General features: G+C 36.8%; 1 protein-coding gene across 3 annotated transcripts in view; it reads left to right on the forward strand.

Annotated features, from left to right (window-relative positions):
- The window catches only part of PDE7A (phosphodiesterase 7A), a 123,158-nt gene that overhangs the window by 61,212 nt on the left and 47,130 nt on the right, over positions 1-14,816 (forward strand). For all 3 annotated transcript variants that reach the window (XM_049633333.1, XM_049633335.1, XM_049633334.1), the window contains exons 2-3: positions 1,894-1,954; positions 5,465-5,548. In XM_049633333.1, coding sequence (XP_049489290.1) covers positions 1,894-1,954; positions 5,465-5,548 — 145 coding nt within the window. The remainder of the gene's footprint in view (positions 1-1,893; positions 1,955-5,464; positions 5,549-14,816) is intronic.

The raw sequence follows: 14,816 nt of genomic DNA on the forward strand, positions 1-14,816 counted from the left end.
GGGGGATGGGTATTGAGGAGGGCACCTTTTGGGATGAGCACTGGATGTTGTATGGAAACCAATTTGACAATAAACTTCACATATTGAAAAAAAAAAAAAAGAAATCAGAGCTTGGTGCTGGACTTTATTCCAAGTGTGTGGAGAACCATTGGAGGATTTTGAGCAGGTGCTGAGTTGTTTGCTATTGCTTCTGTGTGAAGAGTGGACTGGAGGCCAAGAGATGTATCAGAAAAACTAGTCAGCAGCCCACTGCAAGAGTCCAGGTGTAGAGGTGTTCTCACCTGAGATGGAAGGAAGAAGTAGGGATAGAGAAAGGGAGATGAGAGTGAAGGTAGAGTTGGCAGAACTCGCTGAGTGTATTTCAGCTCTTAAAATTTATTTTGTATTAATATATATATTTTAAATTTGTAATATTTGGTTTTTTTTTTTAATTTTTAAAAATGTTTATTTGTTCCTGAGAGAGACAGAGCATGAGCAGAGGAGGGGCAGAGAGAGAGGGAGACACAGAATCCGAAGCAGGCTCCAGGCTCTGAGCCCTCAGCACAGAGCCTGACGTGGGGCTCGAACTCACAAGCTGTGAGATCACAACCTGAACCAAAGTTGGACACTTAACCAACTGAGCCACCGAAGCACCCCCTGTTATTTTTTATAATAGTTTTATTGAAGTACAATTCACATATACCATACAATTCACCCATTTGAAGTATACAATTCAGTAATTTTCAGTGTATTCACAGAGTTGTGCAGTCATTAGCACAGATAATTTGAGAACATTTTCATTACCGTAGATAGAAACACAGTACCCATTAGCATTCACTCTCCATTTTTCCCCAGCTCTCCCAACTCTAGACAGCCACTAGGCTACTTTCTGCCTCTATGGATTTGCTTGTTTGGGACATTTCATATCAATAGTACCATACACTGTATGGTCCTTTGTGACTGGCTCTTCACTGTTCTCAAGGTTCATCTATGTTGTAGCATGTATCAGTACTTCATACCTTTTATATGTCTGAATAATACTTCGTTGGTCTAGATATGCCACATTTTATTAATCCATTCATTAGTTGCTGGATATCCAGGTTGTTTTTAGTTTGGGGCCATTATGAATAATGTTGCAAGATACATTGCCATATCTGTTTACTTTTTTAAATATATTTAAAAATTTTTTGTTAATATTGTTTTAAAGATTCAGTGTTTTCTCAAATCTCTTTGAGTAAACTAATTACATTTTAAAAATTCTCAGGGCATCTGGTGGCTCAGTCATTTGAGTGTCTGACTCTTGATTTCAGCTCAGGTCATGATCTCCCAGTTTGTGAGATCAAGCCCCGTGTCAAACTCTGTGCTGACAGCACGGAGCCTGCTTAGGATTCTCTTTCCTTCTCACTCTTCCCCTCCCCCCACCAAAATAAATCAAGAAATATTTAAAAAATAAGAAAATAAAAAATTCTCTTACTTCTTGCTAGCCTCTGGGCCGTTTGGTTGGTTTTTCATTTTGTTTCGTTTATTTCTAGCTGATGGGTTTTTTTCAAATGATGATTCTTGTTTGCTTATTCATATGTGTTTAAATTAAGGGCATAGTAAATAGTTGGACCATATCTCTTCTTCAGTTCTGTCTACCTCTGCAAAATGTCTCTCACCAAGTGGGCTTATCTGACTCTGCCATTAACTTTCTACCTGGTGCGTGTTCCTTACTCTGTATTCACTTGTATGGTATTGCTTAATCATATTACAGTTGTCTTCCTCACAACTAGAGATTTTGAGAGCAGATGCCATATCTAATTTCACTTTGTATATTCAACTTCTTTTGCACAGTGCTTTACAAATAATAATGTCTGTTGAATTTCGTATAACATTACTTGTCATGCATTAAAAATGTATGTTTTTTTTTCCTAGAGGCGTGGAGCGATTTCCTATGACAGTTCTGATCAGACTGCATTGTACATTCGTATGCTAGGTAAGCATTATTTATTTTGTACCAATATCAGTTAATTTTGTTATCATCCAGTGTTATTTGAGATTGAGATAGCTTTCATTTGGTTACTTTTCATTACTATTTGCAATAGAAATAATCTATTATTTTGAAGTTTAAAAGTCTCAAAACCAATATTGAATGTGATATAAATGAAGAGGCATTTTAGAGTAATTGAAAAATCTCTGGCTTAATAACTGGGACTCTATCTTTAGTACAAAATTTTAAATTGAATTCTAGGGGCGCGTGGGTGGCTTAGTCAGCTAAGCTTCTGACTCTTGATTTCAACTCAGGCCATGACCTCACAGTTGAAGAATTTGAGCCCTGTGTGGGGCTCTGTGCTGAGAGCACGGAGCCTGCTTGGGATTCTCTGTCTCCCTCTCTCTCTCTGCCTCTCCCCCACATGCACGCTCTCTTACCCCCCCCCACCCCCTCCCTCTCTCTCTCAAAATAAACATTGAAAAAAATTTTGAATTCTGAGCATTCTTCATAAAAAGTGTTTCAGATTTGTAGAGTTGCTAAATGCTAAAGAGATGTCCATGGACAAAAAGGAGGCCATGAAATACCTGATCACATAGTACTGTCACTGCATGAATTTTGTTGTCACGTGGCTGGCAAGGAAGACCATTTGTCTTTGTCCAGTGTCTGTTCCTAAATTTTTAATATATTCCTCAAGTCCGTAAGGTAAAATGAATTTAGATTATATGTGTATAATTTTCTTTCTCTCTCCCTCTCTTTGCCAGATTTCTCTCCTCATCCACACACTCGTCAATCCCTTCTACTTTAATTCATACTATTAAAAACATACTATTAAGATTCCAGGGACACCTGGGTGGCGCAGTTGGTTAAGCGTCTGACTCTTGATCTCGGCTCAGGTCACGATCTCACAGTTTGTGAGTTCAAGCCCTGCATCAGCCTCTGCACTGATGTTGCAGAGCCTGCCTGACATTCTGTCTCTCCTCTCTGACCCTCCCCCGCTTGTGCTCGTGTGCTCTCTCTCTCTCAAAATAAATAACAAACTTAAGATTCTAGTAGGCAGGTTTACTTTGCTTTTCTTAAAGGAGTCTTCCGTGACTCCTTTCCTCATGCTCAGAATTCCTCCCTCGACTTCTAAGATATTGAGCCATTCATGTTCTTCACCTTTTTCTGGTTGGTTTGTTTGCTTGCCTTTTTCACGAATCCTTTTTCTTCCTCTTAAGCCTAAGTGTTCTCCAGTGCCCCATTTTTGCTCTTCTTCCTTTTTTCCCCTCCTTAATTTACCTTGGATGTCTGCCTCAGCTCCATTCTGCTCTGGTACATATTTTTTTCCTCACGACTGTGTGACTTTTTCCTCCTTACAGTCTCCATCTCTCTCAGCAAACATGTTCAGGATTCTGCTCTCCTGAAAACAGACCTTTAGACTCATTTTTTTTTAAACTCTGTAGAACATTTCCACATGAGTGTAATATGTCTATTAAACAAAACATTTGTGTTGCCCAAGTCTGTTCATTTTTCAGTCTTTTGCCATCTCAGAACATGTAACTCCATTCTTCTGGTTGTCACATCAGAAACCTTCAGGTCCTTTTTGTCTCTTATTTCTTACCTACTCCATGTCTACTTTATCAGCAAATCCTCTTTGCTAATACCTTCAAAACATATCCAGAATTTCACCAGCCACTGCTGTTACCATCCCGATCTAAGCCATAGTTATTTTTTTTATTGTTAATTATAGTTGCATTGTTGTACATTAAACCTCCAGAACTTATCATGCACATCCCTTTGAATGACATCTCTCCATGCCCACCCCCCACCAAGCCATAGTTATTGCCTTGTTTCTTACGTTTGCTCCTTAGCCAGTCTCCCTGCCTCTTCCTCTGTGCCTCTTGTCAGTTATAGTCTATGTGGTCAAAGTGAACATTTTGAGACATAAGTTAAATCAGTCTCACTCCTCCCTTCAAAATCTTCTGATGGTTTTCTGTCTTAGATAGCCAGAGGTATTATGATGGTCCACAAAGGTCCTGCGTGATCCAGCCCTGCTACCTCTCTGACCTCACTTGACACTCACCTCACTCTAGTCATGCTGGCCTCTTTGCTTGACCTTGAACATACCCCTTCTCAGGATATTTTATTTGTTCTTCCTTGTGCCTGGAAACTTCTTCTTCTGGATAGCCACATGGCTCACTGCCTCACTTCCTTCAGGCTTCTCTGCTCAGATACCTCCTTTCCAATGAGGTTTTCTTTGACCACACTAGTAAGTCAGTCCTCCCCTACTTCTCCTTCCATATTCCTTTTTCTTGCTTTAGTTTTCTCCAGGTTAGTTATTGCCATCTTCCATAGAATGAAATTATTACTTGTTATGTTATTTGTCTCCATGAAAGCATACATTGCATGGAGACAGGGACTTTATGTGTTTTGGTCACTGGTATATTTGCAGTGCCTGACCTATAGTGGATGCTCAGTAAGAGCTTAGTTTGTTGCAGGGTGAAGGAATCCCCACGTGAGGAAGATGATTAATCATTGTGGGGTGAACTCAGATGACATGAGCCTTGTTGGAAATGATGGCCTTATTTAGAGAAACAACAAGTGAGCAGGAAGTCCCTCTAGGCAAGCAGAATTCAAGGGACTGAAGACCTAAAGGTTGTGCAGTTGGAGGCTGTGGAAGTATAGTGGGGAAAGTGCTGCCTTTGGAGCCCACAGAGCAAAGTTTAAATCCTGACTCACCCTTTACACTAGCTTTGTGGCATGAGCAGGCTACCTCTCACAGTCTCAATATCTTCATCTGTAAAATGAGGACTAAGATTCCTACCTCTCAGAGTTGCTTAGAGAATTAAAATAATGCCTATAAGGAGCAGAGTGTCTGGTACACAGTTGCATTGGTTATTTTGCTCTATGGAGAAGTAGATCCGAAAGTCCTATAGACACATGTAGAAACAATTCTGGGCTATAAAGGTTGAAGTTTAAGTTAAGACCCAACTAAAGGCCTTGGGTATATCCATAGTCAATGAGAAAAGAGAAAAGTTATATCAAATTAAACATTTATTGCAAAGTCTTTAACACTTTTCTGTACGTTTATAAAATTGTAAGGTACTTGAGAATAGGTAATATATTTTCTTTCATGTCTCTTATAGTCTATAGGATGGTGCTAGACACTTAATATTTTTCTTTCTGGATTTTTAAAGTTTTGTGCTGAGGATTTTTTAAACTCCTTGTGAATAATAAGATATCAGGTTGGATTGTTATATACTTGTCATGTTTTCAAATGCTAACTTTAAAATTTAGATTGTAATTATTATTATTGTAAGGGAAGATGAAAAAAAACCTCATCTAGCCTTACAACTCAATATTGAAAATTTGTAAACCCCTTCACATAAATCCACTCTCAACTACTTATTCCATATATATCACTAATGGGTCATTACTTGTGAGTATGATACCACATAAACCTTTGCTGCATATGGGAGCTTCTTCCCAGATGGCAGCCTTCTAAGCTTATGTTTTATTCTCGATTTTGTCCAGGAGATGTACGTGTAAGGAGTCGAGCAGGATTTGAATCAGAAAGAAGAGGTTCTCATCCATATATTGATTTTCGTATTTTTCATGGTGAGTGTTGGCATATATGGTATTTCTCTTAGGTTTTCAGTAAACTTCACATTTTCATAAAATTATATACTTTTTCAAAAGAAAAAGAATACAAAAAAACAGTATGTTTTGAATGTCTTAAAAACACTGGGTCATGATAAATGACACTTTATTTCTAGCTAATGTTAGTAAATGCTTAGAGACAATTAGAATTGGAAAGTATAAAATACGAAAGCTGATATAGTTTTTCTTCTTTCCAATTTAAATGTGAAATACTTTGGTACATTTTTTTTCTTTCATATAAGATATATATGTAATCTTTTAAGTTGTTTTATTCCAAATGTTTTGTCTTCACTACCCTAGATAAAATGTTTTTGTGCAAATGACATTTTGTAAGGTATTTTCATAGCTAACAACGTGTATACTGATTTATTTGAAAATACATCCCCAGGCTTAAAGGTTTTTGGTAGAATGCATATTTTGAAAACAAGTGTTGTGTGGGTCAGGCCCATAATGGAGAAAATGGAAAAAACAGAACTTCTAAAACCGTTAAACATTAAACACGTCTGGTTTTGGAGGAGTTCCATTTTTGGTAATATTGGATAAATTATTTGGATTAACACTCCAGTTTTAAAAATTAGAAAAACTGGACAAAGTGTGGAAGACATGTATTTGAGTGTATTGGAATGCTGGGAAGGCAGAAATGAACCTGGCATTCAGGCTACTTTTCCTCTGAGTAGCATCTACTGGTTCTGGGAAAGGTGGATGAGAAGCTGAGCAGAGCTTCTGGTGGACACTTAAGGCTAGAAAAACAAAAACAGGTGTTAATACTCCACCAAGGTTGGAGCATCAGTCCTGGTAAACCCTTTATGCCATTGGAACCCCAAAGTGCTATCCCTTAGAAATAAATCTGGCTTTGAAATAGCTCAATCTGTGATTAGATTAAGGTAATCTGTGATTTGAGTACCACTAGCCACCTACTTGAAGTAAATGTTAATCTTTGGAGGAAGGTAACATTACCCTAAATCTCAAGTTAACTCTAAATTTTTCATAAAACACTGAATTAAAAATAAAAAGGCAAAAGGAGGTAAGACAGTGTGACCAAAAATGAAGAGGAAATGATAGAAACATCCACAGGAGATTCTAATAATGGAATTCTTTCACATGAGCTTCAAAATGACTATTATATTGATGGGAGAAAAAAAAAAGGAATGAGAATTTCAGTAGAGGACTGAAAATTGTGAAAAAAAGAATCAAATAGACATTTAAGAATGAAAAATAACATACCTTAAATAAGAACTCATTGGAGATGGTTTTAATAGCAAATAAGACCCCAAATTCAGAGAGAATTAGTGGACTGGAATATTAGGTCAAAAGGAAATCATTCAGAATGAAACACAATGAGGCAAAAGGTAGAAAATATGGAAAAGACGCATGGAATATGTTCTAGTTACCTATTGCTCTGTATCTGTCAAGACTTGTGGAGAATCTAAGATTTTACCTTATAATTGAACAAATAAGTTAGCCTATTACCGCTTCCTGGATGCTGACAGAAGACACAAGTCTCCTGGGTCAGAGGCAAAGGACTTCTTATTCATGGCACAGCAGGCAACATGAAAATCATATTGTGTCAGCTCCTCTAGCCCCACCACATCCCATAGTGGCAACCGGGAGGATTTTATGTGGATACTGTCACACAGTGAATTTTCATTACATCTGAGCAGTAATGAGCTTGGGGAGGATGCCCTTTTTACAGTAATACTTCTCTTTGTCCCAGAAAAAGATATTATTTATTCCTCAAGGTTGCTAGCTGCAAACACAACCCTGAGAAATGGCCCGGGTAAAAATTGGTCAGGTCTTGGCAGGAAGAATGTACAGGGACACTCAGAAGTATCCTCTGTGGAGGATTATCTCTCCCAAAAGTAACAAATGACTCCAAAACTTATTGGCATAAAGCAACTTTTTTTGTGTTCATGATTCTAAGGTTCAGGAATTTAGTCAGCATATCAGGTTCGATTTGTCTGTGATTCACAGTGCTTTGATTTTCAGCTGGGGTAGTTCAAACAGCTAGAGATGGCTGGGATGGCTCCACTAGCTCCATAGTCTGGGGCCTTGCTTTATCTCTACATGTCCCCTCCTGGAGCTGGAACATCTAAGATGACTTCTGCATTCTTGTATGTGATGCCAGGGTAGGGTAGCTGGTATTTCTGGGGCTGGCCAGCGTTTCTTTCTTTCCATAAATGGCAGTCTCAGGGTAGTTGGCCTTCTTCCATGGCAGCTGGCTTCACCCAGAGCAAGCATTCGAAAAGAGAGGAAGTATGGGAACACCTGGTCTCTGACCATGTGGGCATGGACACTGGCACATTTTCGTATTCTGTTGATCAGCTGTGTCACACAGCTTGCTCAGATTCGTGCACAGAGGACATAGACCCCACTTGTCAAAGAGAGTAAGGTTAAAAGTTTTTTAATCTTTTATCCTTAATCTGGCACAAAATGTGTTAAAAAGGTTATTAGGGTCCCAGGAGAGGAATGGGAAAATATAGCAGAAGTAGTCTTTGGAAAGGTAATGGCTGAAAAATCTCTAAAGCTTGATAAAACACATTAACGTACAGATTCAAGAAGCATTATGAATCTTAAGTACAGTAGCATTACAAGAAAACCACAGTAGATTAGCACAGTATAAGTAGAAACCAAAATCAAAGAGAAATGATTTCGCTCATATGTGAGCAAAAACAAATGACCAATGGGGGAGTAAAAAGAGAGGGAGGGAGGCAAACTAACAGACTGTTAGCTATAGAGAACAAACTGATGGTTACCAGAGGGGTGGTGGGTGTGAGTATGAGTGAAATAGGTGATGAGGATTAAGAAGGGCACTTGTTGTGATGAGCACTGAGTGTTGTGGGGAAGTGTTGAATCACTATATTGTACACCTGAAACTAATATTACACTGTATGTTAACTAACGAATTTAAATAGAAACACACACACACGCACACACACACATCTATATCTATCTATGTATATAGGGCATTTTAAACCTGAGAGTAAACTCTTTTCCAAAATGGAAAAGAAAAGGGGTGCCTGGCTGGCTCAGTCAGTAGAGCATGCAAGTATTGATCTCAGGATAGTGACTTCAAGCCCCACACTGGGCACGGAGCCTACTTAAAAAAAGAAAGAAAAAAGACATGCAAAATGGAAAAGTAAACCAAATAAATAAGTAAAAGTAGTGAGAACGGGAAATAAAAGTAGTGACAGAGAAAGAAAATCATTATCTTCAAAGGAGCAGCCATGAGATTGCCAGAAACAGATTCTGTTTCAACAGAAACTAAGAAGCTAGAAGACAAAGGAAAGTTAGCTTCAAAGTGATGGAAAAAAATAAATAACTATCAAACTAAAATTTCACCCACAAACTCTTCCAGGAATAAGAGAAAAAAGGACACACTTCACAACTTATTATAGGCCAGCATAATCTTGCTACTAAAACCTAGCAGGGATATGACAAGAATAGAAAATTACAGCCAGTATCACTCACGAATATAGATGAAAGTATAACATACTATCAAATTAAATCTGCAATTTTTAGGAAAAAGAATATATTTTGACCCAATTTCTATTTTCCCAGAAATATAAGATTGGCTTAACATTAAAAAACCAGACATTATAATTAGCCGTGTTATTAATAGAATAAAGGAGAAAAGTCACAGAAAGACCAATATATAAAGAATGTCATTTATCACCTTTTCTATTCAGTATTATTTTGGAGTCTCTAGCTAGTACTGTAATTTAAGAAAAAGAAATAAAAGGTATAAAGATTAGGAAAGAAGTATAAGTGTCACTATTTATGGATGACATGATTATGTACTTAGAAAACTATTAGGAGTAATAAGTGAGTTTGCAAATTTGAAGGGTGCAAAGTCAATATGTAGTTGTATTTCTGTAAAGCATCATTGGCAAAAATTGAAATAACAATTTAAATTTACATCAATGAAAGATCAAATATGTAGGGATCAGTCTAACAAGAGATGCATATGACTCTGCATAGGAAACTATAAGATATTATAGAGGAAAAGAAGACCTAAGTGAACAGAAGTATATACTATTGTTCATGGATTGGAAGATTGAATATATTTTAAAGATGGTAGTTTTTCTTGAATTGACCTGTAGATTTAGTGAAATCACAATAAAGATCCCAGCAGGGTTTTTTTTTTTTTTCCCTTTGGTAGAATCGACACACTGTAAAACCTACATAAAGATTTAAAAAGCCCAGGGGCACCTGGCTGGCTCAGTGGGTGGAATGTGTGACTCTTGATCTCAGGATTGTGAGTTTGAGCCCTGCATTGGGTGTAGAGATTACTTGAAATAAAATCTTGAAAAAAAAGAAAAAGCCCAAATTAGTCAAGACAATCAGAAAAAATAAGAACCATGTTATAGAAGTTTTATATTCCTCCCAGTTCTAAAGACTTGTTATAAACTATAGTTATAGTTAAGGTAGTGTGATATTGGTTCAAGGACTGAGAAATAGGCTAATGAAACATTGTAAATTTCAGAAACAGATGCACACATATTGGGGATGTTTGGTTACAAATGTAGTAATGTAGTGGAAAAGATTATCTTTTCAATAAATGGTCCTGCAGTTGGTGAGATCGAGCCCCAAATCAGGCTCTGCGCTGGGCTCTGGGATTCTCTCTCTCCCTCTCTCTCTGCCCCTCCCCCACTTGTGTGCACACTCTTTCTCTCTCTTTCAAATGAAATAAGCATTGAAAAAAAATTTTTTTAAATAAATGATGCTGAATCAATTGGCTACCCATATGGGAAATCACGAATCTTGACCCCTTATTCACATCATAACAAAAAAAATCAAATTTGGGCGTATTTAGTTTTCCAAATTATACTGATAAGTCAAATAAAATGAGCAAGAAGAATTGATTTAGTGATGTAGATAGAGGTGGTGATAAGGGAAACCTGATGATTAAATGAATTTAAAAGAACAGGAAGATAGATGTAGCAAATACAGACAAGTGAAAGTCCTTTAGAGACTTTTCACTGCGAAGAAAAGGAAAGAGAGAGGCAGCTGTCAAGGGAAGTAGGATCACTAAAGACAGAAATTAATAGCAAGACTGGGAAACAAAAAGACCTGGACACCTGGAAATTTTTTAAATTCTAAAATAAATGCTTGAGTCAAAGAGGAGATGAAATCTGATTTTGCAGACTATTAAAAAATGATCATTAAGACTACACATGAAAAAAACGGTGAAATTCAGTTAAAGCAGTGCTTATGGGAAAATTCATGGCATTAAAAATATTTACATTTATAAACAGGAAAAAATGGGGCACCTGAGTGGCTCAGTCAGTTAAGCACCCAACTTCGGCTCAGGTCATGATCTCACGGTTGGTAGGTTCGAGCTCTGCATCGGGCTCTGTGCTGACAGCTCAGAGCCTGGAGCCCGTTTCAGATTCTGTGTCTCCCTCTGTCTGCCCCTCTGCCACTTGCACTCTGTCTCTTGAATTGTCTCAAAAATAAATAAACATTTTAAATAAAACGTTTTAAATAAACAAATAAATAAATAAATAAATACAGGAAAGAATGAAATAAGTGAATTAAATAGTCAAGTTCAAGAAGTTAGAAGAAGAATAACAAAGTACACCTAAGGAAGGATGAAGATAGCAGTTAGTAAAGATAAAAAACAGAAATTAATGAGTTAAAACCTAAAATAAAAATAAACTAAATAATTACTCTTTGCAACAAAATCGATAATGCCGGCTAACTCAGTCAAGGGATTAAATTAAGCTATGATGAATACTTAAAAACTAAGGGGAGGGGGGAATCCTTAACAGATACAAGGGAAATTAAGAATAAAAATAGACTGCTTAAGAATAATTCTGATTTGGGGCTCCTGGGTGGCTTCGTTGGTTGAACATCCAACTGACTCTTGATTTCAGCTCAGATTGTGATTCCAGCATCATGGGATCGAGCTCAGCATGGAGCCTGCTTGAGATTCTCTCTTTCCCTCTGCCCCTCTCCCCTGCTTGCTCTCTCTCTTTCTCTCTAAAATGAAAAAAAAAAAAAAGGAATAATTTTGATTAATTTTTTGTTTAGGAAAAAACATTTTTTAAATAAAAATGTTATTTATGTTAACATGGGTTTATTATATTTCTTTAAAAGACTATTTTTTAGAACAATTTTGGGTTCAGAGCAAAATAGAGAGGAAGTATAGAGATTTACCACATACCCCCATACCACAGATGCATAGCTTCCTCTACTATCAACATCACCAACAAGTGTGATATATTGATTAGAATTGATGAATCTATATTGACACATCATAATCACCCAGAGTCCATTGTTTACATTAGAGTTCACTCTAGGTGTTGTACGTTCTATGGGTTTGGACAAATATGTAATGACACGTATCCATTGTTATATAGAGAATTTTTATTGCCCTAAAAATCCTTTGTGTTCCACCTATTTATCCCTCCTTTCCCCAACCATTAGCATCTAATGATCTTTTTACTTTATCAATTGCTTTGCCTTTTCCAGAATGTCATATACGTGGAAACATACAGTAGGTAACGATTAAGTGAATTTAAGAAAACAGGAAAACAGATGTAGCAAATACAGGCAGATTGTCTGTATTTTCAGATTGGCTTTTTTTAACATGAATAATACTCATTTTAGATTACTCCTTACCTTTTCATGACTTGATAGCTTCTTTCTTTTTAGCACTGAATAATATTCCATTGCCTGGATGTACCACAGTTTATTTCTCCCCTACCTACTGAAGGACGTCTTGGTTGCTTCCAGGTTTTGGCACTTACGAATAAAGCTGCTACAAACATCTATATGCAAGTTTTTGTGCGGATATAAGTTTTTGACTCCTTTGGATAAATACCAAGGAGTGTGATTGCTGGATTATATGGCAAAGAGTATGTTTAGTTTGGTTAGAAACTGCCAAACTGTCTTCCAGAGTGGCTGTACCACTTAGGATTCCTTCCAGTAATGAATGGGAATTTCTGTTGCTCCACATTCACATCAACGTTTGGTGTTGTGAGTATTCTGAATCTTAGCCTTTCAAATAAGTATGTAAAGGTATCTTGTTTTAATTTGAAATTTCCTGTGGGTCATCTTTTCATAGGCTGAATTTGCCATCTGTGTCTTCTTTGATGAGGTATCAAGGTTTTTGGCCCATTTCTTTAATCAAGTTGGTTATTTTCTTGTAGGACATTAAGAGTTCTTTGTGTATTATGGATAATAGTCCCTTATTAGATATGTCTTTTGTAACTATTTTCTCCCATCCTGTGGCTTGTCTTCTCATTCTCCTGACATTGTCTTGCAGAGCAGAAGTTTTTAATTTTAATCAAGTCCATCTAATCAATTTCTTTCATGGATCGTGCATGTCTTTGGTGTTGTTTCTAAAAGGCATTTCCATACCTAAGGTTGTCCAGATTTTCTTCTGTGTTATTTTCTAGGAGTTTTATAGTTTTTTATTTTATACATAAGTCTATCATCCATTTTGAATTAATTTTTGTGACGGGTGTAAGGTCTGTGTTATATTCATTTTTTTGCATATGGATGCCCAGTTGTTCCAGCACCATTTGTTGAAGAGACTTTCTTTGCTCTGTTGTATTGCTTTTGTTCCTTTGTCAGAGATCAGTTGGCTATTTTTATGTGGGTTTATTTCTGGGCTTTCTACTTTGTTCTACTGGTCTATTTGTCTGTTCTTTTGCCAGTACCACACTGTCTTGATTTTTGTAGCTGTATAGTAAGTCTGGAAGTTGGACAGTGTCAGGCTCCCAACTTTGTTCTTCTCCTTCAATAATGAGTTGTCTAGTCTGGGTCTTTTGCCTCTCCGTGTAAACTTTACAATCAATTTGTTGATATCCACAAAATAACTTACTGGATTTTGATTGGGATTGCATTGAAACTAAGGATCAAGTTGAGAAGAACTGACATCTTGACCATATTGAATCTTCCTATCCATGAACATAAAATATCTCCATTTATTTAGTTCTTTTTTTTATTTCTTTCCTCATGTAGATCTTGTATGTATTTTACTAGATTTATTAATAAGTATTTCATTTTGAGGGGTGCCAATGAAAATGGTATTGTGTTTTTCGTTTCAAATGCCATTTGTTTATTGCTGGTACATAGGAAAGCAATGAACTTTTCTATATTAACCTGTATCCTGCAACCTTGCTATAATAATTGCTTATTGGTTTCAGGAATTTTTTTGTTTATTCTTTCATGTACAGATAATCATTTCTTCTGTGAACAAAGAGGGTTTTCTTTCTTTCTCTCCAATCTTTATATGTTTTATTTTCTTTCTTATTGCATTAGCTAGGACTTATAATATGATGTTAAAAAGAATGGTGAGAGGAGACATCCTTGTCTTCTACCTAATCTTAGTGGGAAAATGTCAAGTTTCTTACCATTCAGTATTTTAGCTGTGGGTTTGTTTTTTGTTTTGTTTTTGTTTTTAAGAGGGTACATGCACGTGCACATGGGAGCAGGGGAAGGGCAGAGGGTTAAAGAGAATCTTTTTATTTTAAAATTTTATTTATTTTTATTTTTTTAGAGAAAGAGTACAAGTGGGGGAGAGGGGCAGAAGGAGGGAGAGAGAGTGAAGCAGGCTCTGCACTCAGCATGGAGCCCAATGTGGGGTTTGGTCCCATGACCCTGGGATCATGACCCAGGCCAAAATCGAGAGTCAGATGCTCAACCTACTGAGCCTTCCAGGCACCCCTAACTGTGGGGTTTTTATAGATATTCTTTATCAAGTTGAGAAAATTCCCAATATTCCTAGTTAACTTGAGAGGTTTTATCATGAAAGGGTGTTGGATTTTGTCAAATACTTTTAATGCATCTGTTGGTATGATCGTGTGTGTGTGTGTGTGTGTGTGTGTGTGTGTGTGTGTGTGTTTAAGTCTGTTGATGTGATGGATTACATTAATTTATTTTTTAATGTTGGACCAGCCTTGCATACGTGGTATAAATACCACTTGGTTGTAGTATATAGTTCTTTTAATACATTTTTGTATTTGACTTGCTAATATTTTGTTGAAGATTTTTGTACCTATATGCATAAGAGATACTGGTCTGTAGTTTTCTTAGAATGTTTGTGTCTGGTTTTACTATTAGGGTAATGCTAGCCTCATAGAGTACATTAGAAGTATTCCCTCTGTTACCGTCTCCTGAAAGAGATTGTAGAGAATTGGTATAATTTCTTCCTTATGGGTTCAGTAGAATTCACCAGTGAACCATCTGGGCCTGATGTTTTCTGTTTTGGAAAGTT

This window comes from Panthera uncia, chromosome F2 (assembly GCF_023721935.1).
Source record: "Panthera uncia isolate 11264 chromosome F2, Puncia_PCG_1.0, whole genome shotgun sequence".
Classification (NCBI taxonomy): Eukaryota; Metazoa; Chordata; class Mammalia; order Carnivora; family Felidae; genus Panthera; species Panthera uncia.